This window comes from Oncorhynchus gorbuscha, linkage group LG23 (assembly GCF_021184085.1).
Source record: "Oncorhynchus gorbuscha isolate QuinsamMale2020 ecotype Even-year linkage group LG23, OgorEven_v1.0, whole genome shotgun sequence".
Taxonomy (NCBI): domain Eukaryota; kingdom Metazoa; phylum Chordata; class Actinopteri; order Salmoniformes; family Salmonidae; genus Oncorhynchus; species Oncorhynchus gorbuscha.
In genome coordinates this window covers 53,084,035-53,109,576 of record NC_060195.1, presented here as the reverse complement: position 1 = coordinate 53,109,576, position 25,542 = coordinate 53,084,035, and the positions used below count along the sequence as shown (strand labels likewise).

Genomic DNA, 25,542 nt, shown 5'->3' with positions numbered 1-25,542 from the left:
ATCACTGAAAAGTATAGCAAAAATGCATCGGAACAGAATCCCCCAGTGAATAAATATTTTAAGAGGCAATCTCTGAATACAGAAGGTGGTGCTAGCAACACCAGCGGATTAAATTCCCACACCAATCACAGAGTAAAAATGTATTTACTGACGTGAAAAGTGGGTCATATCCCTTTTTTGGAGGACACAGTGTTCTTGAACGCAGCAGACAGCCATTGACTTCCCTCGCTGTAACACTGTTGCATTATACATTGGATTTGATTACTTCAGTTCAGCCTCCTGCTGGGTAACAGTGATGTATGGAGGGAGAGAGAGAAAGAGGGAGAGACAATGAGTGAGTGAAAGAGGGAGAGAGACAGTGAGAGAAAGAGGGATAGGGGGAGGCAGAGTTGTGTGGGAGAGAGAGAGAGTGAGAGATCACTACATTATGTTACCACATATTCTTCATGGTACATGGTGAAGGTGGTTCTTTCAGTACTGTACATGCCAAACTCACAGCTGTGTTGAGACATCTGCCTCATCCTTTCATTTGATCACTGAGATGAACCTGTTCAGAACACTATTGTGCCAATGGTTTGACCATGTCTTCTTCTCTGAGCAACTGCAGGGTTTTTCTCTCTGTCTTCTTTCTCACATTATTAGAAAGCAGAAAATGATCCACTGAAGAACATTGAGATCTTTGGTTTCAGTCATTGGTTTTCCTCTGGTGGCCAGAGTGGTATTATTAGTATACACAAAAACACACCAATCAATTTATACCCAGAGACTGCTATGTGGAGATTTTTTTTAATGCGTGGCTTTGAATTATAGTAAGATGAGTCCACTAGGATAAACTAATGCATAGTAGATACAGATAGCAGTGTGCAAAGTGCTGTTTGAAAATCCCTTTGTTTGACCACAGAAACATACAGTCCACAAACCAATGAGTCGTCGTCAAAGAGGAAGTAAACTGTTCTCTGTAGAACCAGTTTATTAAAAGTTCCCAGAGAAACTGAAAGAGAACATATGGATAACAACAAGATAACAAACACCCTAATAGAAACATACTCTTCAAATTAAGCACACCACTATGTTTAGCTAGTCCCACATCCCAGAGCTCGGTCGCACCTCCGCCTCCACACCAGAGAGGTGTCTAAGGAGGATAGGAAATTGCTTATCTGATCTCCTCTTCATTTAAATTCACTGTGAACAGATGAACAGATGGCTAGATTCAGCCGTCCTTCTTGAGCCTCCACTAGACCTTATTTACAGCTCAACGTTAAACGTTAGAAAAGGAACATTAGTCAGTGAGCAATGGCCGCCAGGAGAATAACATGGCGACCACCCCTCATCACTGTCAAACACTCCCTAAAACTCTTCTGCGAGCATGCCTTTCTAATCGACCTGGCCCGGGTATCCTGGAAGGATATTGACCTCATCCCGTCAGTCAAGAATGCCTGGTCGTTCTTTAAAAGTAATTTCCTCACCATCTTAAATAAGCATGCCCCTTTCAAAAAATGTGGAACTAAGAACAGATATAGCCCTTGGTTCACTCCAGACCTGACTGGCCTTAACCAGCACAAAAACATCCTGTGGCGGCCTGCAATAGCATCGAATAGTCCCCAAGATATGCAACTGTTCAGGGAAGTCAGGAACAAATACACACAGTCAGTCGGGAAAGCAAAGGATAGCAGTTTCAAACAGAAATTTGCATCCTGTAGCTCTAACTCCAAAAAGTTTTGGGAGACTGTAAAGTCCACGGAGAACAAGAGCACCTCCTCCCAGCTGCCCACTGCACTGAGGCTAGGTAACACAGTCACCCACGATTAATCCATGATAAGCGAAAATTTCAATAAGCATTTATCTACAGCTGGCCATACTTTCCTCCTGGCTACCCCAACCCCGGCCAACAGCTCCGCACCCCCCGCACCCCCGCAGCTATTTTCCCAGGTCTCCCCAGCTTCTCCTTCACCCAAATCCAGATAGCAGATGTTCTGAAAGAGCTGCAAAACCGGGACCCGTACAAATCAGCTGGGCTAGACAATCTGGACACACTCTTTAAAAAATTATCCGCCGCCATTGCTGCAACCCTTATTACCAGTCTGTTCAACCTCTCTTTCGTATCGTCCCAGATTCCTAAAGATTGGAAAGCAGCCGCAGTCATCCCCTCTTCAAAGGGGGTAACCCAAACTGTTATAGACCTATATCCATCCTGCCCTGCCTTTCTAAAGTCTTGAAAGCCAAGTTAATAAACAGATTACTGACCATTTCGAATCCTACCGTACCTTCTCCGCTGTGCAATCTGGTTTCCGAGCTGGTCATGGGTGCACGTCAGCCACACTCAAGGTACTAAACCATATTATAAGTGCCATCGATAAAAGACAGTACTGCGCAGCCATCTTCATCGACCTGGCCAAGGCTTTCGACTCTGTCAATCATCGCATTCTTATCGGCAAACTCAATAGCCTTGGTTTCTCAAATGACTGCCTCGCCTAGTACACCAACTACTTCGTAGACAGAGTTCAGTGTGTCAAATCGGAGGGCCTGTTGTCCGGACCTCAGGCAGTCTCTATGGGGGAACCACAGGGTTCAATTCTCGGGCCGACTCTTCTCTCTGTATACTGTATATCAACGATGTCGCTCTTGCTGCGGGTGATTCCCTGATCCACCTCTACGCAGACGACACCATTCTGTATACATCTGGCCCTTCTTTGGACACTGTGTTAACTAACCTCCAAACGAGCTTCAATGCCGTACAACACTCCTTCCGTGGCGTCCAACTGCTTTTAGACGCTAGTAAAACCAAATGCATGCTTTTCAACCATTTGCTACCCGCACCCGCCCGCCCGACTAGCATCACTACTCTGGGCGGTTCTAACCTAGAATATGTGGACAACTACAAACACCTAGTTGTCTGGCTAGACTGTAAACTCTCCTTCCAGACTCATATCAAACATCTCCAATCCAAAGTCAAATCTAGAATCGGCTTTCTATTTCGCAACAAAGCCTCCTTCACTCACGGCGCCAAACTTACCCTAGTAAAACTGACTATCCTATCGATGCTCGACCTCGACGATGTCATCTATAAAATAGCTTCCAATACTCTACTCAGCAATTGGATGTAGTCTATCACAGTGCCATCCATTTTGTTACCAAAGCACCTTATACCACCCACCACTACGACCTGTATTCTCTAGTCGGCTGGCCCTCGCTACATATCCGTTGCCAGGCCCACTGGCTCCAGGTCATCTATAAGCCTATGTTAGGTAAAGCTCCGCCTTATCTCATCTCACTGGTCATGATAACAACACCCACCTGTAGCATGCGCTCCAGCAGGTATATCTCACTGGTCATCCCCAAAGCCAACACCTCCTTTGGCCACCTTTCCTTCCAGTTCTCTGCTGCCAGTGACTGGAATGAATTGCAAACATCGCTGAAGCTGGAGTCTTACATTTCCCTCACTAACTTTAAACATCAACTATCTGAGCAGCTAAACGATCGCTGCAGCTGTACATAGTCCATCTTTAAATAGCCCACCCAATCTACCTACCTCATCCCCCATATTGTTTTTATTTACTTTGCTGCACTTTTGCACATCAGTATCACTACTTACACACCATCATCTGTTCATCATCATCTGCTCATCTATCACTCCAGTGTTAATCTGCTAAATTGTAATTACTTTGCTACTATGGCCTATTTATTGCCTTACCTCCTCATGCCATTTGCACACACTGCATATAGACTTTATTTTTTTTTATATTGTGTTATTGACTGCACGCTTGTTTATTCTATGTGTAACTCTGCGTTGTTGTTTCTATCGCACTGCTTTGCTTTATCTTGGCCAGGTCGCAGTTGTAAATAAGAACTTGTTCTCAACTAGCTTACCTGGTTAAATAAAGGTGAAATGAAAAATAAAAAAACATCTGTAGATGGAAACCAGCCGACCCAAAGAAAAATGCCAAGCTGTTCTGCCAACATATAAAGGAAAGTCAATAGTATTAACTCCTTTCGAAGTCGAGCCAGTGGGGCAGTATTCTGCCTTTCACTGGTATTGGCGACAGCCAATTGGCTTCTACTTGGCTTGGCTGAAGATAATTGCCCTGTGTACGGCCTACAAAGTGTGGCCGTCCTGGAAAGGCTTCAGCTGTAGCTGTGAAGGGGCCTAGCTGCCATTAAATGCTATGGAGTTGGGGAACACATCCTCCTCCTCAGCCACAACAACTCTGTCAGCCTGCAACAGATGGCCCACACACACACATCACCACCCCCTCCTCTCAAGAGACCCAGCCGCTGGGTAAACCCAGAGACTCAGACAGCAACATTACCCACTCCATTCAAACCCCATTGTTTACCAGTTTGTCCTGTTTTGTGGGAATACTTGGCATGTTTGGTGTGCGGCCGGCGAGACTAAGGGGAGGGTCGAGTGAAATGGGCCATGTCCAGAGATTGTGTGAGAGAGAGAGAGAAACTAAGGGTAGGGCTGAGTGAGATTGCTGTCGGACCGGCGCCACTTTATCTACAGCAGGATCTCAGACTGCCCAGGAGTTTCCTGAATGAGTCGCTACTGCTTCCCAACTGAGGTTTAGGTGGCTGTGTTAAAAAACTATCTCTTAGCTGAGCCACACCACAGGGCTGGAGTTAGACAGAGCAAGTGCTCTGAAAGACAGCAACATTCCAGTGTTCCTCTCCACAATAATCTGACAACCTATGTGTGTTCATGTGTGTTTTAGAGGGATTGGGATTAAGCAGAAGACTAATTTCCATTTCCCTGTGAGAATGGACAATAGTAATCTTTTTCTTCTTCTTATCAGACAAATACTACAGTGCTATCTTGAAGTAAATCCCATTAACTCATCCTGGAAGTGTAAACTGTCTCTATATAGTACAGCTAGCCATCACATTATGGTAGAACAACAGCAGAACAGAGGGCACATGAATAAACCCTTCCTGTTTACCCGTTTTGTCTGTCTGTCTGTCTGTCTGTCCGTCCGTCCGTCCGTCCGTCCGTCCGTCCGTCCGTCCGTCCCTCCCTCCCTCCCTCCCTCCCTCCCTCCCTCCCTCCCTCCCTCCCTCCCTCCCTCCCTCCCTCCCTCCCCTCCTTCCTTCTAACAGGGTATAATGCTTAATGTTTACCCTGCAGCGACAGCTCCCTGCTCCTCACCCATCACCCTCCCTCCGCCACACTATGGATTAGCTCGACAACAACACTTTCAATGCCTCCTGTCTGACTAGATAGAAAAGGACAGAAAGGACCGGGGTAAATCCCCTTTAGTCTGGAAATATGCAAATGCTGATGGTGGCAGGATTCTGGCAGAACTCAATGGGTACAGAACGTAGCTGGGCGATGTGGTGGACTGGCTAGAGGATGAAAGACCCGGCCGTTGTTTTTAGCGAGCAGGGTTCTCTACTGCTCAGGCTAGTACAATGTCTGTCTGTCTGTCTGTCTGTCTGTCTGTCTGTCTGTCTGTCTGTCTGTCTGTCTGTCTGTCTGTCTGTCTGTCTGTCTGTCTGTCTGTCTGTCTGTCTGTCTGTCTGTCTGTCTGTCTGTCTGTCTGTCTGTCTGTCTGTCTGTCTGTCTGTCTGTCTGTCTGTCTGTCTGTCTGTCTGTCTGTCTGTCGGGCCAGAGCAGCTATGTGAATGTACTGTCATGTTCAAAACATGTTTGATCGTCTACCAACCAAAGCTAATATTCTTCTCAAATTAGCCCTCATGAGAGGAGCTTTATGAAAATAATAGTGTATATTTCGGGTGGTGATGGACTAAGTATAGAGCAGTCAATGCTCAGTCTGTCATGCTTTCATCTCCCCAATGAGAGGAAACAACATGGAGTACCAAATGGCACCCCATTCCCATTGAGTGCACTACAAGACAGACCACTTTTTTTAAGTAGCACACTTGGGAATAGGGTGCCATTTGGGACTCCTTATTTCAGGAGTAGGTCTATATGTGAACAGCCATCACATGCTGATTTAATACTCTGTGATAACTAAGGTCGCATTTGTTGGAGACATCACAAAACTCTGCATGAGGTTGAACCCTAAATTGGGAGCAGCACCAATAAGCGTCCTCTCAACACCAGTGGGATCCTAACTTAGGGGCACCTTTAGGCCCTGTTGACAGGCTAACGCTAGCGGAGAAGTATTTCAGCGTGACACCAGAACCAGCTGGAGAAGAGGAGCAGCTACAGTAGACCAAAGTCAGCAGTATACAGTGGTGTATGACATATGTATGACCCTGTTTCCCTCACAATGATTTATTATGGCTTTGAAATTTGCCAATACTCTATGTATATTGTGATGTTATTTTACATGGACGACGTAGAGATTTATTTTTTGTTGACCTTTCCACAATGTCCATATATCTCATAACATTGTGAGTTCAATATAGGGCAAATCCATCAACACATGCTTTGATTTGAGAGAAGACGGGTCCTGTGGTCAAATAACTCCGACTGCACAGACATTATGATGGCACCGCCAAGTACAACCGTCTTCTATTTAGGCCGGTGGCTTTTCAATGCGCTGTCACACAGGTTGCTTATCTAACATTTTGTATATCAAAATGAACTTCAGAAGTCTGCCACAATACATGTATTAGCACCCAAGGTTCTTAGAATGAAAAGTGAATGTGTGAATTCAAATTCTATGCAAGGATGTGAACTCATGAAAGGCTGTTGGATAATAACCTTCATTGCCATATGTAAACTCAAATAATTGATTGCTTTCATCTGTAGATGCAATTCATTTCCGTGGCTCTCTGAAATATGAAAAGAAAGATGTTTATTTGTTCCCATAACGACGAGTTGAATTTAAAGGTGAATAGGCCTATGGGTGGGCAAGCCTTCATCTACCTGAAGGATGGCCTTACAGTAAAAGCCATTGATGCCGTAAATGGCGATGGAACAGAAAGCATAAAGAGATGAAGATGTGACGAAGATGACATGAACCGATGCTGAGAACCCGTTGACCCCTATCAACTTGTTTCTGGTACGTTTTGGAGTGAGTTGAAACGACAGTGGCTATGGGAAAAAGGCCAACTTGGAAAATGTGCTCCACTGCTCACACAATTGTGTACACAAAAACAGTTTTGTGCTTTCCAGAGTAAAATCCTTCTTGACTCAAAACTCTCGTTGTGGCGAAAAGTCTGTCATCAGATTCTTTGGGAAGATCTTTGCACGGTACCAGGGAAAAAAATGGAGGTAATCGAAACACTTTAAAACCCTTATATTGATACATTTATAATGCCTGTAATAATTTATCCCTGCCTGTCCTGGCAATGCCTGGTAAATAAATAGGCCTTGCCTGTCTATCTAGAGTGCAACAGGGGCAACAGTAGCTAATGCTGGACATACTAAGATTAAAGAGACACTGATACGTGCTTTGCTTTAAAAAGCACTGAGCTTGCCAGTTTTAATGTTGAGCATGTTCAAAGCCTCCCTGCACTGGGGGGGGGGAGAAATAAATCAGAGAGAGAAAGCGGAGAGAGGGAGAGAGAGAGAACGAGAGAGAGAGAACGAGAGAGAGCAATATGGAGTGAGAGGTGGAGAGAGAGAGGTGGAGAGAGAGATGGAGAGAGAAAGATGGTACCTGGGTTCATGTAAGGACATGAGGAGAGCAGTGCCAGGTAAAAGCAAGGGTTTCTTACAGGGATTTCTTACAGGGATGAGGAACAAATCTGTCAATGATACCATCACTCATGTCAAGCGCCATGGAGTGCGGGTGTCGAGGAGAGACAGATTCTGCTTGCTTTGACAAATAGGGGAAAGAGAGACCCAGAAATACCATAATAACTATTTTGGATGGTTTGCTCGGTGTAGGTGTGAGACATGTATGTGTGAAATAATGTTGAGCAAACAAATAAATAATTTCATTTAACTAGTATTGTAGTATGGTATCACAAGAGGCTCCTGAGTGGAGGACAGCTCATAATAATGGTTGGAACGGAGCGAATGGAATGGCATTAAATACATGTAAACCATGTGTCTGATGTCTTTGATACCATTCCACTGATTCCGCTCCAGCCATTACCACGAGCCCGTCCTCCCCAATTAAGGTGCCACCAACCTCCTGTGTATGGTATGTAGGCTGTAAACCCGATGTCATCACAACATCAATCAGAAAACCAAACCAAAATTATTGCTTGTGACGCTGAAATAGAAGTAGCTATTATGTGTCAACTTAATCAGATAGTGAAATATTAGGCCTCTAAAAATCCCCCTGAGATATTCACTGAAAACTGTTGCTGCATAAGTGTTCACTCCACTCTTTGCTGGAGAGGCTGAAGTGAGGCACATGCCTGCTCTGTACGTACATTTAAGACATGCTTAATGTACGTATGCAGTATGCCAATCACGAACAACCTAACTAACTAGCATCATCATATGCAATGGATGATGGTGTAATGCCAACAGGAGATTTTGTTTCCTAATGAGATTAGGAGGAGGGTAATTCTGTGTTCCGAATGACACCCTATTCCCTATATTACCCTATGTGCCCTGGTCAAAAGTAGTGCACTTGATTTGGGAATAGGGTGCCATTTGGGACGCATCAGGTGCCAGTAGGATGTAGCCAATATGTCTTGTGATGTATTGTTATCTCTATGCCATATAGCCTAAGCCTGTACTTCATTGCCAAGCACATTGTCCTGTGCGATATGCTATTCTATTCTTCCTTCCTTTACATTGCTCCTTTACTCAAGAAGAGAGAAATAGAAAGGAAGAAAAAGAAATGAAAAAAATAAGATACTTGTGAAGATACTTGTGATGATAGAGGAAAGGAGGACAACACGATGCCATGTGGTAAGGCTGTTAGCCTTACGACATGAACTCCATCTAATCCTGAACAATTTTATCCTGGGACCTGGGACTATAGGACAGTAATGGCTTTGGCAGAGATCAGCTGCAGGCAGGTGGCAACAATTACCAGGTGTGAATAAGATCAGGTGTGTCAATGGATCAAGCTGTTTAGAATCTGCTTCTGATCCAAACGGACTTCCTGTCACCACTTGTCTTTGACTTTTAGATTTAGCAACGTCGTGAGTAGGCATTACAAGGCAGTAACTAAGCGATATTTATTCAGTTTACTTCAAGATCAAACTTCCATATCTCGCTATTGAACACTGGCCTGTTCATACTTGCTGTAGGGGTGCTATATTCCACACTACTGAAGCAAATGTTTTCTCCCTAAATGTTTTGGATAAAATAATTGAACAAGCCAGAACATTGGCAAGTGTCCTTCTCAAGTGATTACTTTTATTACACACGCATGGCTCACATAGCAAGCTCTAGGCTAAGGATAGGAATGCAGGAAGTATGTCAGAGCAGTACCGTTCTGTATGCACAATTTAACATTCCCGAACAGAAACCTAAATGTAAACAAACAGCCAACTCTGAAGGCTGTCCTACTTTTACATCCTTCAAATACATAGAAAATGTTTATGTTAAAAGGAAGACAATATCCCCAAACTGGAATTACATGGGGTTGGTGAACTTGGTAAGTTATAGGAAGGAGAAGTAGCCAAGGTTTGTAGAGAAGTTCTCACAAAGATATTAAAACAAGGAACATTTGGACAAGTGGGGACAAGGAAAAAGGCTATTTTAGGCTTAGGGTTAGGTTTAGGGTTACAATTAGGGTTAGGGGTTAGGGAGAGCTCCCGAGTGATGCAGCAGTCTAAGGCACTGCATCTCAGTGCTTGAGGTGTCACTATAAACACCCCGGTTAGAATCCAGGCTGTATCACAACTGGCCGTGATTGGGAGTCCCATAGGGCGGCGCATAATTGGCCCAGCGTCGTCCGGGTTTGGCCGGTGTAGGCCGTCATTGTAAATGAAAATGTGTTCTTAACTGTCTTGCCAAGTTAAATAAAGGTTTAAAAAAATAGGCTTAGGGGAAATATGGAAATCAATGGAAATCAATTGTTTGGTCCCCACAAGAACAGTAAAACAAATGTGTGTGTCTGTGTGTGTGTGTGTGTGTGCTCGTGGTGGGAGAGAATTTGTCTCAGTGGCATACAGTAATCTCTTCTGTGCCTTGTTTGGCTGTTGTCCCATTTGGCATGTAGAATTGTTTCAAATCTTAAATGGTTGGTTGTGGCTGTGCTCCTGTCATACATTCATATAGACTGCTGCTTGACTACAACTGACAAAGAAAGTGTTCTTGGTGTACAATGGGGGTCCTCAAACCAGTGGGCCTGCTGTAACATTGACAGGAGGACATCCCTAGTCTATTCACCTCACATTGTACACTTAGTAAGCTACGTAACAGCAGGAGGACATGGCTGCCGGGTGGGTAATAGTTGAATTCCTGTGTGACCACTTGGCCTTTTTAAACTAAGAACTAGTCCTCCTGTAATTAGGATACACTGCTCTAGTCCAATTACCGTCTCTTATGCAGCCAGAGGTTGGGATTGGGATTGGGCATGAGAACAAGTGCATGTGTGTGCCTATGACCTATTGGGTCAGAATCTTTCAAACCAGAACCATAAAAACTTGAGCAATAATCCATAAAAATCCAAACACTTAATGTTAAAAGGTATTTCTACTGGCTACTGCAGTGCTCCTACAACACAACTGTATTTTTGCATGGCAACAAAGTACTTAACACACAGTGGTGTTATATTTGTGTAGGTATGACAACATCAGTGTAGCTTGGAAAAAACACTACAGTATGACAAATCACTGTTGACATCAAAGAATTCCAACTATCCCAGACACTGAGCCTTATGTGTTACAGTAGCTCACAAGTAGAATGGGTACGCCTTTGTGTGTTGAGGGAGAGAGCGGGGTGGGGGAGAGAGGGGGGGGGGCACTGTTGCCTGAGTACATTAATCATAGCCTCATCCATCAAAACAAATTTAGCCTGATAGATCACCTTGTGCAGTCAGATAAATCCTTCAGCTACCAACATGCAGGAGGCAAATACATTAATTTCCTTGAGACACAGGGTTTATGGGTACATTTCACCACAAATCATTATCCACCAGTCCACCATCATGAAATTGTAAAAAACATGGTCCTGCTTATGGTAGGCCTACATCTTTCCTTGCTCCACTTACCATTGATTTTCCAATCAACTCCAGGGGGGTTAGCTGACTAAACTCCACTCCATGGTGAAGGAAGTTTATGATGAACTCCGCCAATGGAGTGGAGCAGAGATCAGGCTTTGTGGAATTCAGCTCTGACTACATCAATCCGCCCAAAGTCAGTACTTTAAAAAAAATGTTGCGTGCCTTTCTTTGAAGTTGCATGCCTTTTCCTCTGTAGTTGCGTTCCTTTCTTTGTTTGCTGAAATTCACACTTTTTCAATAAATGTCCTGCATGTGGCAATTGAATCTCAACAAGGAAACAATCGGTGGTTATTATAAATGAATCTTTATTGAAAAAGGCACGCAACTACAGAGGACAAACATAGTTACAATGTAAGCGTTTAATCATTACAATGTTGAAGTGTTGACCTTTGGTGAATTGATGTAGTCAGAAGCGAGAGGTTTTACTCCGCCCAGAATCTGTCCATACAAATAAGCCCAGGAAAGAGGGTTTTAAACAAAATTGGTTTTGGGAGGCTGGCTTCTTGACTGGAGGCTTTACTGAGCTTGAAGTGGAGAGAGTACAGGGCTTAGCATGTCTCTCTCTCTCTCGGATGCTAAAAAGAGATTTCGGCTTGGAAAAGTTAAATATTTTCAGAAGGAGTCAGGTAATTGGTTAAGGGAGGAGGATTGGAGGGAAAGAGAGAGGAGGTTGAAAAGACTGAGGGAGGCAGAGGATAGGTTTAAATCTGTTGAAGCTAGCAATAACAAGGGAGAGTGTATGTCGAGGAAGATTGGTGTCAAGTTCAAACAGAGTGGGCGGGACGCAAGTTCGAGTTCTGGAGGTGAAATGGAAGGGGTAGAAGGAATTGTGAGGAGCTCGGAGCCCGAGTCTTGCATTGATGGACATGGTTATGATAAAGTTACGTTTCGTCCAGTGGGAGTGAGATTTTTGAAGAGAGTGGAACCAGGCCTTTTGGCTGATCCATGGGTAGTTGGGTGGAAAAGACGGGTGGAAAAGATGGTGGGTGCTGTTGAGCCGGCGAAGGTAACCTTAAGTGGACTTGTGATGTTTGTTCGTGTTTCTTCAGATCAGAGGGAGAGGGCGCTCTGTGTGACGCAACCCAGGGAAATACCTGTATCTTGCTTTACGCTTAGGTACAGAGCACCATTGAAGGGTGTGATTTCTGTGTTAGCGTTAAGTGTGGAGGTGGAGCAATTTATGTTGAAGATTCCTAGTGTTTGTGCCACTCACCACTTGGTGCGATGCAGAACCGGTGGGGAGCATGTTGATTCAGAATCTTGACTTAACACAGTAATGTTAGGATATATGAGTTATGCTGTTAAAGCTTTTGTGGCGAATATACTGCGGTGTTACATGTGTCACGTTAATGGGCATGTCACATGAAGTGTGTAGGAGGGAGATTCCAAGATGTGGGAAGTGTGCAGGAGGACATGGGACAGAGGAATGTGCAGTTTTGGTGGAAAAGGTTGTGCGTCTCAACTGTAGGAGTGTCCATGTTGCTAGAGATTGGACGTGTCCGGTGAGAGGGAGGGAGGTTGAGGTGGCCAGGGTCAGAGTAGTGCAGAAGATGTTGTATACTAAGGCAGTGAAGAAAGTAGAGGAGGGTGAATCAAGGTTGAGGGATTCTGAGAGGAGCCCTGTGAATAGTAGATCTGTGCCAGAACCGAGGATTAGGCCAATGAGTGATACAGTAATGTTGGCTTCTTAGCGTTCGTAGCAATCATTATCAACTGTACCGCAGTGATGGATCATAAGTCACAGAAAATAGATGTTGTGGTGGCAGCTGCAGAGAAGTACTTGGGGTTATGAGAGTCGACTTCAGAAGAGTTACAGGGTGTGTTGAGTGGTAGTGTCCCGTCCTCACAGGCTGTTGCCCTGGGGTTGGATCAGATAGGGTTAAAGTAGTGGAATAAGATGGTGGGTGTTAATGAGTGTAGGGTTAGTTGGCAGGGTAATTAAAAAATATATGTTACATTTGACATTTGAAATGTTAAAAATCCCATTTCCCCTTTTCCCATTTTGTATCACAACTATTATTTAGTTGAGGGCTGTAATGCAACATACTGGATGCCAACTGCCATTACAAAAGAAGGAGAAGAAGAAGAACCGAGGAATTTTTGCATTTTTGGTCAATTAAAGAGTGTCAAATTTGGTCAACAAAAAATGTAATTGCTAATTTGCTACGTGAGGCTTATTTGATCGAAGAGAAGTGTTATAATGGTTAGGTTGTTTCGAATGCACTAATATACGTGGCCCACGTGGCATTTCGGCAACTTTGAAGAAGAAAAAGCTACTTTATATCTGAGTTTTTCCTGTAATACAGGTAGAGGACTCATCATGGATATAACCTGTTTGTGAGCATGGACATTGCCATTGAGGGCTTCCACCATTTTAAAGTAGTCATTTGGGTGGGGATTCCTATACGTTGAAAGCAATCAGCCAATGATGAAGAAGAAAATTGACTACTTTAAAATGGAGATTGCCTCAATGGCATTGCCCATGCTGTCACAAATGGTATAATTGTACAAATACAAAGATGAGTCCTCTATCTATCTCTATGGCCTGTTCACGTGCATATCTGCCCTCTCATTGGCTTGAATGGTCACACCTGATCTCTCCTCCTCCCGTTTGCTTTCCATCTTTTAGGGCATGTATTTCCATTATTAGAGCAGTCACTTGAATAACTTGTCACTATACTAGACAATATTTGTCTCTGCCCAAACATAGACATCTATAATTCGTACAGATTTGGTCCAGTCCATAGGCCTATATTTGGCCCAAACATAGATGTCTATAATTTTTCAGATTTGTTCTGGTTCAGACCGGCCTTGATTTGACCCAAACATAGATGTACAGTTGAAGTCGGAAGTTAACATACACCTTAGCCAAATACATTTCCTCAGTTTATCACAATCCCTGACATTTAATCTTAGTAAAAATGATCTGTCAGTTAAGATCACCACATTATTTTAAGAATGTGAAATTTCAGAATAATAGTAGAGAGGATCAATTATTTCAGCTTTTATTTCTTTCATCACATTCCCAGTAGGTCAGAAGTTAACAAACACTCAATTAGTATTTGGTAGCATTGCTTTTAAATTGTTTAACTTGGGTCAAACATTTCAGGTAGGCTTCCACAAGCTTCCCACAATAAGTTGGGTGAATTTTGGACCATTCCTCCTGACAGAGCTGGTGTAACTGAGTCAGGTTTGTAGGCCTCCTTGCTTGCACATACTTTTTCAGTTCTGCCCACAAATTTTCTATAGGATTGAGGTCAGGGCTTTGTGATGGCCACTCCAATACCTTGACTTTGTTGTTATGCTTGGGGTCATTGTCCATTTAGAAGACCCATTTGCGACCAAGCTTTTACTTCCTGACTGATGTCTTGAGATTTTGCTTCAGTATATCCACATAATTGTCCTACCTCATGATGCCATCTATTTTGTGAAGTGCACCAGTCCCTCCTGCAGCAAAGCACCCCCACAACATGATGCTGCCACCCCTGTGCTTCACGGTTGGGATGGTGTTCTTTGGCTTGCAAGTGTCCCCCTTTTTTCCTCCAAACATAATGATGGTCATTATGGCCAAACAGTTCTATTTTTGCTTCATCAGCCCAGAGGACGATTTCTCCAAAAAGTACGATCTTTGTCTCCATGTGCAGTTGCAAACCGTAGTCTGGCTTTATTATGGCGGTTTTGGAGCAGTGGCTTCTTCTTTACTGAGCGGCCTTTCAAGTTATGTCAAAATAGGACTTGTTTTACTGTGGCTATAGATACTTTTGTACCTGTTTCCTCCAGCATCTTCACAAGGTCCTTTGCTGTTGTTCTGGGATTGATTTGCACTTTTCGCACCAAAGTATCTCTAGGAGACAGAGCGCGTCTCCTTACTGAGCGGAATGACTGCTGCGTGGTCCTGTGGTGTTTATACTTGTGTACTATTGTTTGTACAGATGAATGTGGTACCTTCAGGCATTTGGAATTGCTCCCAAGGATGAACCAGACTTGTGGAGGTCTACAATTTGTTTTCTGAGGTCTTGGCTGATTTATTTTGATTTTCCCATGATGTCAAGCAAAGAGGCACTGAGTTTGAAGGTAGGCCTTGAAATACATCCACAGGTACACCTCCAATTGACTCAAATGATGTCAATTAGCCTAACAGAAGCTTCTAAAGCCATGACATCATTTTCTGGAATTTTCCAAGCTGTTTAAAGGCACTGTCAAATTAGTGTATGTAAACTTCTAACCCGCTGGAATTGTGATACTGTGAATTATAAGTGAAATAACCTGTCTGTAAACAATTGTTGGAAAAATGACTTGTGGCATGTACAATGTAGATGTCCTAACTGACTTGCCAAAACTATAGTTTGCTAACAAGAAATTTGTGAAGTGGTTGAAAAATGAGTTTTAATGACTCCAACCTATCCAATCCAAGATGGAGTAGCAGTCAGAAGTCTTTGTCCTGTCGTGTCCCTTGTATATATCGTTTTACATATTTTTCTTCGCATATCAACTTCTAAATACTCTCCTGCAACCCACCTCACCCAATGTTGCGTGGATCTGTTTTTTTCCCAAAGTATTTATATTTACTTCAGATCTGGAATACCTCAACATAAGCTAGCTAGCTAACTAGCTACCAGCTATCAGTCAGCAAACCATTGCTTGCGGTCATCAGTTAACCTTTAGCTCGGAAAGCTCTCGCCAGTTTGAACAATTCCCCGGATTCCTACCGCAAACTGAACATTTTCAGGCGCGACGCCCGCTGAAGGCCCATTCTGCTAACCTGCTAGCTACCTAGAGCTACTTGGAACCCTACTAACTCCACAACTCGTCTATCGACGTCACCGCACGAAGAGGCAAAAACAGACTTACTCCCATCGCAACGTCCCCCAAAGGCTAACTTGCTAGCCCCTGCTAACTGCTTGCTTGCTAACCCGGTCTGCTAACAGCTAGCTTGCCTGCCCTGGTCTGCTAACTGCTAGCTTGCCTGCCCGGTCTGCTAACTGCTAGCTTGTTTAGCCCCGGCCTACTAACTGTTAGCTTGTTAGCATCGGCCTGCTAACTGTCTGAATCGCCGTGTCCCCAGTCAGCCCAACCACTCACTGGACCCAAATGTTCACTTGACTACACATGCCTCTCTCTAATATCAATATGCCTCGTCCATTACGGTCCTGGTTCGTGATTACTGTCTTATTTCACTGTAGAGCCTCTAGCCCTGCTCAATATGCCTTAACCAACCATGTTGTTCCACCTCCTACATATGCGATGACATCACCTGGTTTAAACATCTCTAGAGACTATATCTCTCTCTTCATTACTCAATGCCTAGGTTTACCTCCAATGTACTCACATCCTACCTTACCTTTGTCTGTACACGATGCCTTGAATCTATGCTATCGTGCCCAGAAACCTGCTCCTTTAACTCTCTGTTCCGAACGTGCTAGACGGCCAGTTCATATAGCCTTTAGCCGTACCCTTATCCTTCTTCTCCTCTGTTCCTCTGATGATGTGTTCCCACCCCCCAGGTGCTCTCATTTGTTGACTTCTGTAACCGTAAAAGCCTTGGTTTCATGCATGTTAACATTAGAAGCATTATTCCCTAAGTTTGTTTTACTCACTGCTTTAGCACACTCTGCCAACCCAGATGTCTTAGCCGTGTCTGAATCCTGGCTTAGGAAAACCACCAAAACCCTGAAATCTCAATCGCTAAATATAACATTTTCCGCCAAGATAGAACTGCCCAAGGGACTGCAAAGATAGCCTGCAGAGTTCTGTATTACTATCCAAGTCAGTATCCAAACAATTTGAGCTTCTACTTCTAAAAATGCACCTTTCCAGAAACAAGTTCCTCACTGTTGCCGCTTGCTATAGACCACCCTCTGCACCCAGCTGTGCCCTCAGTAAACACGGGCACCCTCATAGATGTCATCCTAACTAACTCGCCCTCCAAATACATCTCTGCATTTTTCAATCAAGATCTCAGCAATCACTGATTCATTGCCTGCATCCAAAATGGGTCTGCGACCAAACGACCACCCCTCATCACTGTCAAACGCTCCCTAAAACACTTCTGCGAGCAGGCCTTTCTAATCGACCTGGCCGGGGTATCCTGGAATAACATTGATCCCATCCCGTCAGTAGATGATGCCTGGCTATTCTTAAAAAGTGCCTTCCTCACCATCTTAAATAAGCATGCCCCACTCAAAAAAATGTTAGAACTAGGAATAGATATAGTCCTTGGTTCACTCCAGACCTGTCTGCCCATGACCAGCACAAAAACATCCTGTGGCGCTCTGCATTAGCATCGAATAGCCCCCGTGATATGCAACTTGTCTGAAACACAGACTCTAGCGAGGGCAATTTTGGGGCTTCACCATGTTTCATTGAAATGTACAGCTGTGTGTCATCCGCATAGCAGTGAAAGTTAACATTATGTTTTACGAATGACATCCCCAATAGGTAAAATATATAGTGAAAACAATAGTGGTCCTAAAACGGAACCTTGAACACCGAAATTTACAGTTGATTTGTCAGAGGAGTAACCATTCACAGAGACAAACTGATATCTTTCCGACAGATAAGATCTAAACCAGGCCAGAACTTATCCGTGTAAACCAATTTGGGTTTCCAATCTCTCCAAAAGAATGTGGTGATCGATGGTATCAAAAGCAGCACTAAGGTCTAGGTGCACGAGGACAGATGCAGAGCCTCGGTCTGATGCCATTAAAAGTAATTTACCACCTTCACAAGTGCAGTCTGAGTGCTATGATGGGGTCTAAAACCAGACTCAAGCATTTCGTATACATTGTTGCGCAATGGAATGGAAGATTCGATATAGGCCCATAGTTTTTAAAATATTTTCTGGGTCAAGGTTTGGCTTTTTCAAGAGAGGCTTTATTACTGCCACTTTTAGTGAGTTTGGTACACATCTGGTGGATAGAGAGCCGATTATTATGTTCAACATAGGAGGGCCAAGCACAGGAAGCAGCTCTTTCAGTAGTTTAGTTGGAATAGGGTCCAGTATGCAGCTTGAAGGTTAAGAGGCCATGATTATTTTCATCATTGTGTCAAGAGATATAGTACTAAAACACTTGAGTGTCTCTCTTGATCCTAGGTCCTGCCAGAGTTGTGCAGACTCAGGACAACTGAGCTTTGAAGGAATACTCAGAATTAAAGAGAAGTCCGTAATTTGCTTTCTAATAATCATTATATTTTGCTCAAAGAAGTTCATGAATTTATTCTGCTGAAGTGAAAGCCATCCTCACTTGGGGAATGCTGCTTTTTAGTTAGCTTTGCGACAGTATCAAAACAAAATTTCGGATTGTTCTTATTTTCCTCAATTAAGTTGGAAAAATAGGATGATCGAGCACCAGTGAGGGCTCTTCGGTACTGTCTTTCCAAGCTAGTTGGAAGACTTCCAGTTTGGTGTGGCTCCATTTCCGTTCCAATTTTTTGGAAGCTTGTTTCAGAGCTCGGGTATTTTCTGTATACCAGGGAGCTAGTTTCTTATGAGAAATGTTTTTTGTTTTTAGGGGTGCAACTGCATCTAAGGTATTGGGCAAGGTTAAATTGAGTTCCTCAATTAGGTGGTTAACTGATTGCTGTCCTCTGACGTCATTGGGTAGGCAGAGGGAGTCTGGAAGGGAATCAAGGAATCTTTGTGTTGTCTGTGAATTTATAGCACGACTTTTGATGCTTCTTGTTCGGGGTCTGAGCAGATTATTTGTTGCAATTGCAAACGTAATAAAATGGTGGTCCGATAGTCCAGGATTATGAGGAAAAACATTAAGATCCACAACATTTATTCCAGGGGACAAAACTCGGTCCAGAGTATGACTGTGACAGTGAGTAGGTCCAGAGACATGTTGGACAAAACCCATTGAGTTGATGATGGCTCTGAAAGCCTTTTGGAGTGGGTTTGTGGACTTTTCCATGTGAATATTAAAGTCACCAAAAATGTGAATATTATCTGCTATGACTACAAGGTCCGATAGGAATTCAGGAAACTCAATGAGGACCGCTGTATACGGCTCAGGAGGCCTGTAAACAGTAGCTATAAAAGTGATTGAGTAGGCTGCATAGATTTCATGACTAGAAGTTCAAAAGACAAAAACGTCTTTTTTTTTTGTAAATTGAAATTTGCTATCGTAAATGTTAGCAACACCTCCACCTTTGCGGGATGCACGGGAGATATGGTCACTAGATATGGTCACATTTCACACAGTAAATTCATCAGGCTTAAGCCATGTTTCAGTCAGGCCAATCACATCAAGATTATGATCAGTGATTAGTTCATTGACTATAACTGCCTTAAGGGATCTAACATTAAGTAGCCCTATTTTGAGATGTGAGGTATCACGATCTCTTTCAATAATGTCAGGAATGGAGGAGGTCTTTATCCTAGTGAGATTGCTAAGGCAAACACAGCCATGTTTAGTTTTACCCAACCTAGGTCAAGGCACAGACACGGTCTCAATGGGGATAGCTGAGCTGACTACACTGACTGTGCTAGTGGCAGACTCCACTAAGCTGGCAGGCTGGCTAACAGCCTGCTGCCTGGCCTGCACCCTATTTCATTGTGGAGCTAGAGGAGTTACATTCCTGTCTATGTTGGTAGATAAGATGAGCGCACCCCTCCAGCTAGGATGGAGTCCGTCACTCCTCAGCAGGCCAGGCTTGGTCCTGTTTGTGGGTGAGTCCCAGAAAGAGGGCCTATTATCTACAAATTTTATCTTTTGGGAGTGGCAGAAAACAGTTTTCAACCAGCGATTGAGTTGTGAGACTTTACTGTAGAGCTCATCACTCCCCCTAACTGGGAGGGGGCCAGAGACAATTACTCGATACCGACACATCTTTCTAGCTGATTTACACGCTGAAGCTATGTTGTGTTTGGTGACCTCTGACTGTTTCATCCTAACATCGTTGGTGCAGACGTGGATAACAATATCTCCTATAATAATGTCCTGTTGAAAAACAAATGATAGTCCCACTAAGCGCAAACCAGATGGCATTGTGTATCGCTGCAGAATGCAGTGGTAGCCATGCCGGTAAAGTGTGTCTTGAATTCTAAATAAATCACAGACCGTATCACCTTCAAAGCACCCTCACGCCATCATACCTCCTCCTCCATGCTTCACGTTGGGAAGTACACATGCGGAGATCATCCTTTCACCCACTCTGCATCTCACAAAGACATGGCAGTTGGAACCAAAAATCTCAAATTTGGACTCATCAAACCAAAGAACAGATTGCCACTGGTCTAATGTCCATTGCCCATGTTTCTTGGCCCAAGCAAGCCTCTTCTTTATGTTGGTGTCTTTTAGTCGTGGTTTCTTTGCAGCAATTCGACCATGAAGGCCTGATTCACACCAGCTCCTCTGAACAGTTGATGTTGAGATGTGTCTGTTACTTGAACTCTGTGAAGCATTTATTTTCACTGCAATTTCTGAGGCTGGTACTTATCCTCTGCAGCAGAGGTAATTCTGGGTCTTCCTTTCTTGTGGCGGCCCTCACGAGAGCCAGTTTCATCATAGCGCTTGATGGTTTTTTAACTACATTTGAATAAAGTTCTTGAAATGATCCAGATTGACTGATCTTCATGTCTTAAAGTAATGATGGACTGTCGTTTCTCTTTGCTCATTTGAGCTGTTCTTGTCATAATATGGACTTGGTCTTTTACCATATAGGTAAAATATACACCTGTTAATTGAAATGCAAATTGGCAAGGCAAAAGGTGGCTACTTTGAAGAATTTCAAATATTAAATATATTTTCATTTGTTTAACAGTTTTATGGTTACTACATGATTCCACATTTGTTATTTCATAGTTTTGATGTCTTCTACAATGTAGAAAAAAGTAAAAATAAAGAAAAACCCTTGGATGAGCAGGTGTGTCCAAACTTTTGACTGGTACTGTATGTGCAGTTGAAATTTGACCATAGAATCAACGTCCGGAAAATATGTATTTTCACCCTTCATTCAGCACGTAAAATGCACCTGATTTCAACATCCGTAAAATATGTATTTTCAACGTCCACAAAATAAATATTTTCGATGTTCAGAAAATGTAACCTTTATTTAACTATGGAGGTCAGTTAAGAACAAATTCTTATTTACAATGACAGTCTACAGTGGGTCAACTGCCTTGTTCAGGGGCAGAACAACAGATTTTTACCTTGTCAACTCAGGGATTTAATCGAGAAATCATTTGGTTCCAGGCTGAATGCTCTAACCACTAGGCTACCCTGCCTCACGTAAAATACGTTTATTCTATATCCGGAATATATGTATTTTCAACGTCCACAAAATACGTATTAGCAATGTTTAGAAAAGGCGCATTTTCAATATCCGGAAAATAAACCCGGAAAATACGTCTTTTAGCCTTTCATTCCGCACCTAAAATGCACCTGACTTCTGGAAAATACATCTAAAAGACAAGATAATTTGTTTTAGTGGGAAACTTCCTTCATGGAGATAAGTTTTGTCAGCTAGGGAGTATATTGCTTTTTGGCATTGTCTCTCTTCCTTCATGGGTTGATCTGAAACTGAACAGGACAGGTAAAACAACTTCCTGTAAGAATCGATCATATTTATTTCACCTATCCAATGTTTTTCGATCAGAGCATATGAAGAAGAGGACATAAAATGAGGAATCCACGTAGTCTATTGAGATGTATCCCAACTATGAACGATTATCTTCCTCTCTGATTGGATTCCAGTCATCTTTAGGTTGCCCGAGCTCGCTTTCGATTTGACGAGAGGGGGTTTGAGTAAACTGATGGGAGGGGTCTGAGGGTGGAGTAAAGAAAAAAACAAAGACAATCCACACCAAACGCCATCTTGAAACTGTGGAACTGGTCACAGGAGAGGGAAACGTTGAGGATACTGCACGCTTGGGAAAATGCTGTACTGCCGTTCTTGTCCTTGATACACTCATGACTTGACAGCAGCGTGTTGTCAAAACTTATTCGCTGTTGATTTCATGTGCGTTTCCCAACGACGTGTCTGATAACATTTTGGTTGCTCCAAAGCTGCAATTGGATACGATTTTTACAGGCACTGGTTGCCAGCTTTTACGGTGTGCACAACTAGCTCGTAAAAGCCAACTGACAGAACACATTGCAATCCATTGGGAAGGGGAAATACAATGTTTCTTTTTGGAATTGGATTATGCGCTAGCATAACGTTAACCTTACATTTTGGAAGATGAAGACAGCGTCCCGAGGACCAAGAAATGAGATCAAATATAACGTTAGTCCACGAAAGGTGGTGTATTTAAACGTCTTTCTTATCTAGCTAGCTGACGTTAGATCATTTACGATATCTAGAAAACTACGTAATTTTAAACTACCTGAAGCTAGCTATCCAGCTAAGATTGCGGGTTAATTAGATATGTTCAATGATATTGTTGCTAATTTGACTGCTTATCATATTTACCTGGTTTCGTCTAACTAGGTAAATGAACAAGATTGAATGTAAAGAAAGGGAACATTGATGTTGCCTAGTATTATTGATAGCAACTAGTGCTGTAAGGAGCTACGGATAGTTAGACCAACCTGCAACAAGTCAGTCATTAGCTATGGTTTTAACCATTTTGTAGCCTCTAGCGAGCTACACAAGTATCACCTCTTCCATATTTTTGGACATAATTCTTCAGGACCTTCAACTGTGTAACGTAGTAGCAAGCCTCGTGGCTGGCCAGTGGATATTTTGGAGTGGGTCTTCTCAACAAACACCTGTCAACTGGAAAGTCCGTGTTTTAATACCACACTATGTTGACAATACTAGCTTGCAAACTAGCTGGCTAGTTACATTTTTTCATATTTTTTTTTTTGCACAGACCTTCACAACACACAGTGGAGGAGCAAACCTTTGCAGCTGTGTGTTGTTTATTTCCCGGAAATAAAAGGATTTCAATTGGATTGAAAATGGGAGCCGCTAGTGAGCTGGCGTTTGCTGTTTTTCTCATCTCGTTTTCCTCAGGTGGGTGGATATCTGTTGGTAAAATAATTGGCTTTGTATGTATGGTTGTGCTAGAAATACTGTATTACTTACTGTACACAGTCAGTGATACAATGTTTCTTGGCCTTTGACCGTGACACACTCCTCATTTTAAAGTTTATTACACTTTGCTTGAACAGAGATTCCGATTTGTTTTTCTTTCTCATTAACAAGTATACTGATACCTCCTGTTTAAAAAAAAATGCAATTTGTTACATGGCTCAGTCTGTGCAGTAGCAGTGATTGGATACTTTAATGAACTTGGGTGTCTTCTGAGTCAGGGACTTGTATAAGTTGGAAGATGTATTTTGATTCATAATGTAAGACGAATCATAGTGTGTGGATATACCTGGAATATGCCTCTTCCACAGTGCGTGCCGCATTACATTTCAAGTGCACCAAGACCATTGACAAAACTAAAAAAATCACGAACAAGCATCCATGGTGCTATTATCTGAGGGGAACTAGCCGTAAGTCACCTATGCCATCTATACATTTACATTTACATTTAAGTCATTTAGCAGACGCTCTTATCCAGAGCGACTTACAAATTGGTGCATTCACCTTATGACATCCAGTGGAACAGCCACTTTACAATAGTGCATCTAAATATTTTAAGGGGGGGAGTGGGGAGTGAGAAGGATTACTTTATCCTATCCTAGGTATTCCTTAAAGAGGTGGGGTTTCAGGTGTCTCCGGAAGGTGGTGATTGACTCCGCTGTCCTGGCGTCGTGAGGGAGTTTGTTCCACCATTGGGGAGCCAGAGCAGCGAACAGTTTTGACTGGGCTGAGCGGGAACTGTACTTCCTCAGTGGTAGGGAGGCGAGCAGGCCAGAGGTGGATGAATGCAGTGCCCTTATTTGGGTGTAGGGCCGGCCTGATCAGAGCCTGGAGGTATTGAGGTGCCGTTCCCCTCACAGCTCCGTAGGCAAGCACCATGGTCTTGTAGCGGATGCGAGCTTCAACTGGAAGCCAGTGGAGAGAGCGGAGGAGCGGGGTGACGTGAGAGAACTTGGGAAGGTTGAACACTAGACGGGCTGCGGCGTTCTGGATGAGTTGTAGGGGTTTAATGGCACAGGCAGGGAGCCCAGCCAACAGCGAGTTGCAGTAATCCAGACGGGAGATGACAAGTGCCTGGATTAGGACCTGCGCCGCTTCCTGTGTGAGGCAGGGTCGTACTCTGCGGATGTTGTAGAGCAGGGGTGTCAAAGTCAAATGGACGGAGGGCCAAATAAAAAATTTAGCTACAAGCCGAGGGCCGGACTGTTCGAATGTTCATTGAAAATTTTTTAAATGACGCATATAGTCTAGTGAACCTAATTGAACCTACTGAAAACCTAACAAATATATTCCAATATGATCAGATAAATAAAGCAATATTTTCTTATGGCTCTGTCAGTAATCTTTAATTTTCAACAGACACAAAAGACAAATTTCCTTTATATAAAAATCCCCATAACATGAACATTAAATGAAAGAAACCGGTATTCAAGGCACCATCAGTAGCCTATATTTTCTATTTTAGCAAAAGTGGGCTAAATTTACTTCAAAGAAAAAAACAATAATAGCAATTTTCTATCATCCACTCAACTGAAATATTTTTAAAATATAATTGGATTGAAATACAATAAAATAAAGTGCAAAAATCTATTAATCAAAAACAACACTTTGTTTAAGGAGAAGTAACATGCAGTGAAAACAAATATTAAACTTTAACTTTTAAACTTGAACTGAGTAAAAACTCTAAATATGTGATTGCACAGTAATGTTCACTTGTTTGAGGTTGAGGGTGATACTTGGTGGTGTCCCATCTTTTCCACAAGTTCATCAATGTTCGGGGTAAGGCTCTGAGCTGAGGAAATCCTCAGAATTGAGTGGAGGTGTTCAGCAGTAAGTCGACTTCTGTGTGATGTTTTGTTCAAGTTCATCAAAGAAAACAGTTGTTCACACAGGTATGTGCTGCCAAACATAGACAACGTTTGAGCAGCCTGGATGCGCAGCTGGGGCATTGTGTCGGGGAGGAAACGGGCGAACTCCGCAGCACCCACTGCCGCATATTTTGCCCTCAGTGCATCATTGCATTGGAGGTCAATCAACTCCATTTGGAGGTTTGGTGGTGAGCTTTCCACGTCAACAGCAAATGGGTTACCGAGCAGTTCCAACCTGCTTTTTTGTGCTTCAAAGTCAGCAAATCGGCGTCGAAAGTCAGCGGCAAGCATACCTATTTTATCAGCCAACTGTGCGCTCGGGAACGCACTGGTAGAGAGCTTCTCTTTCATGGTCTGGCAGCTGGGAAAGTGGCTCAAATTTTCTTTCCGCATCTGCGTCTCCCACAGAGTCAGTTTGGTTTTAAATGCCTTCACTGTACTGTACATATCAGAGATGACACGATCCCGACCCTGCAGCTGCAAGTTCATTGCATTCAGATGACTCGTAATGTCACACAGAAAAGCCATTTCACACAGAAACATTTCGTCTCGGAGTTGTGTTGTGTCTTTCCCTTTGCTGTCCAAGAACA

At 43.1% G+C, this 25,542-nt stretch overlaps 1 protein-coding gene across 5 annotated transcripts in view; it reads left to right on the top strand.

Annotated features, from left to right (window-relative positions):
- Window positions 1–21,869: 21,869 nt before the first annotated feature.
- The window catches only part of LOC124010571 (activin receptor type-2A-like), a 58,527-nt gene continuing 54,854 nt past the window's right edge, over window positions 21,870–25,542 (top strand). For 4 of the 5 annotated variants that reach the window (XM_046323156.1, XM_046323154.1, XM_046323155.1 and 1 more), the window contains exons 1-2: window positions 21,870–22,289; window positions 22,864–23,006. In XM_046323156.1, the coding sequence (XP_046179112.1) occupies window positions 22,258–22,289; window positions 22,864–23,006 (175 nt within the window). In that variant the 5' untranslated portion in view covers window positions 21,870–22,257. Of the gene's footprint in view, window positions 23,007–25,542 lie in introns of all 5 variants that reach the window. The other variant, XM_046323158.1, reaches the window with a different exon arrangement.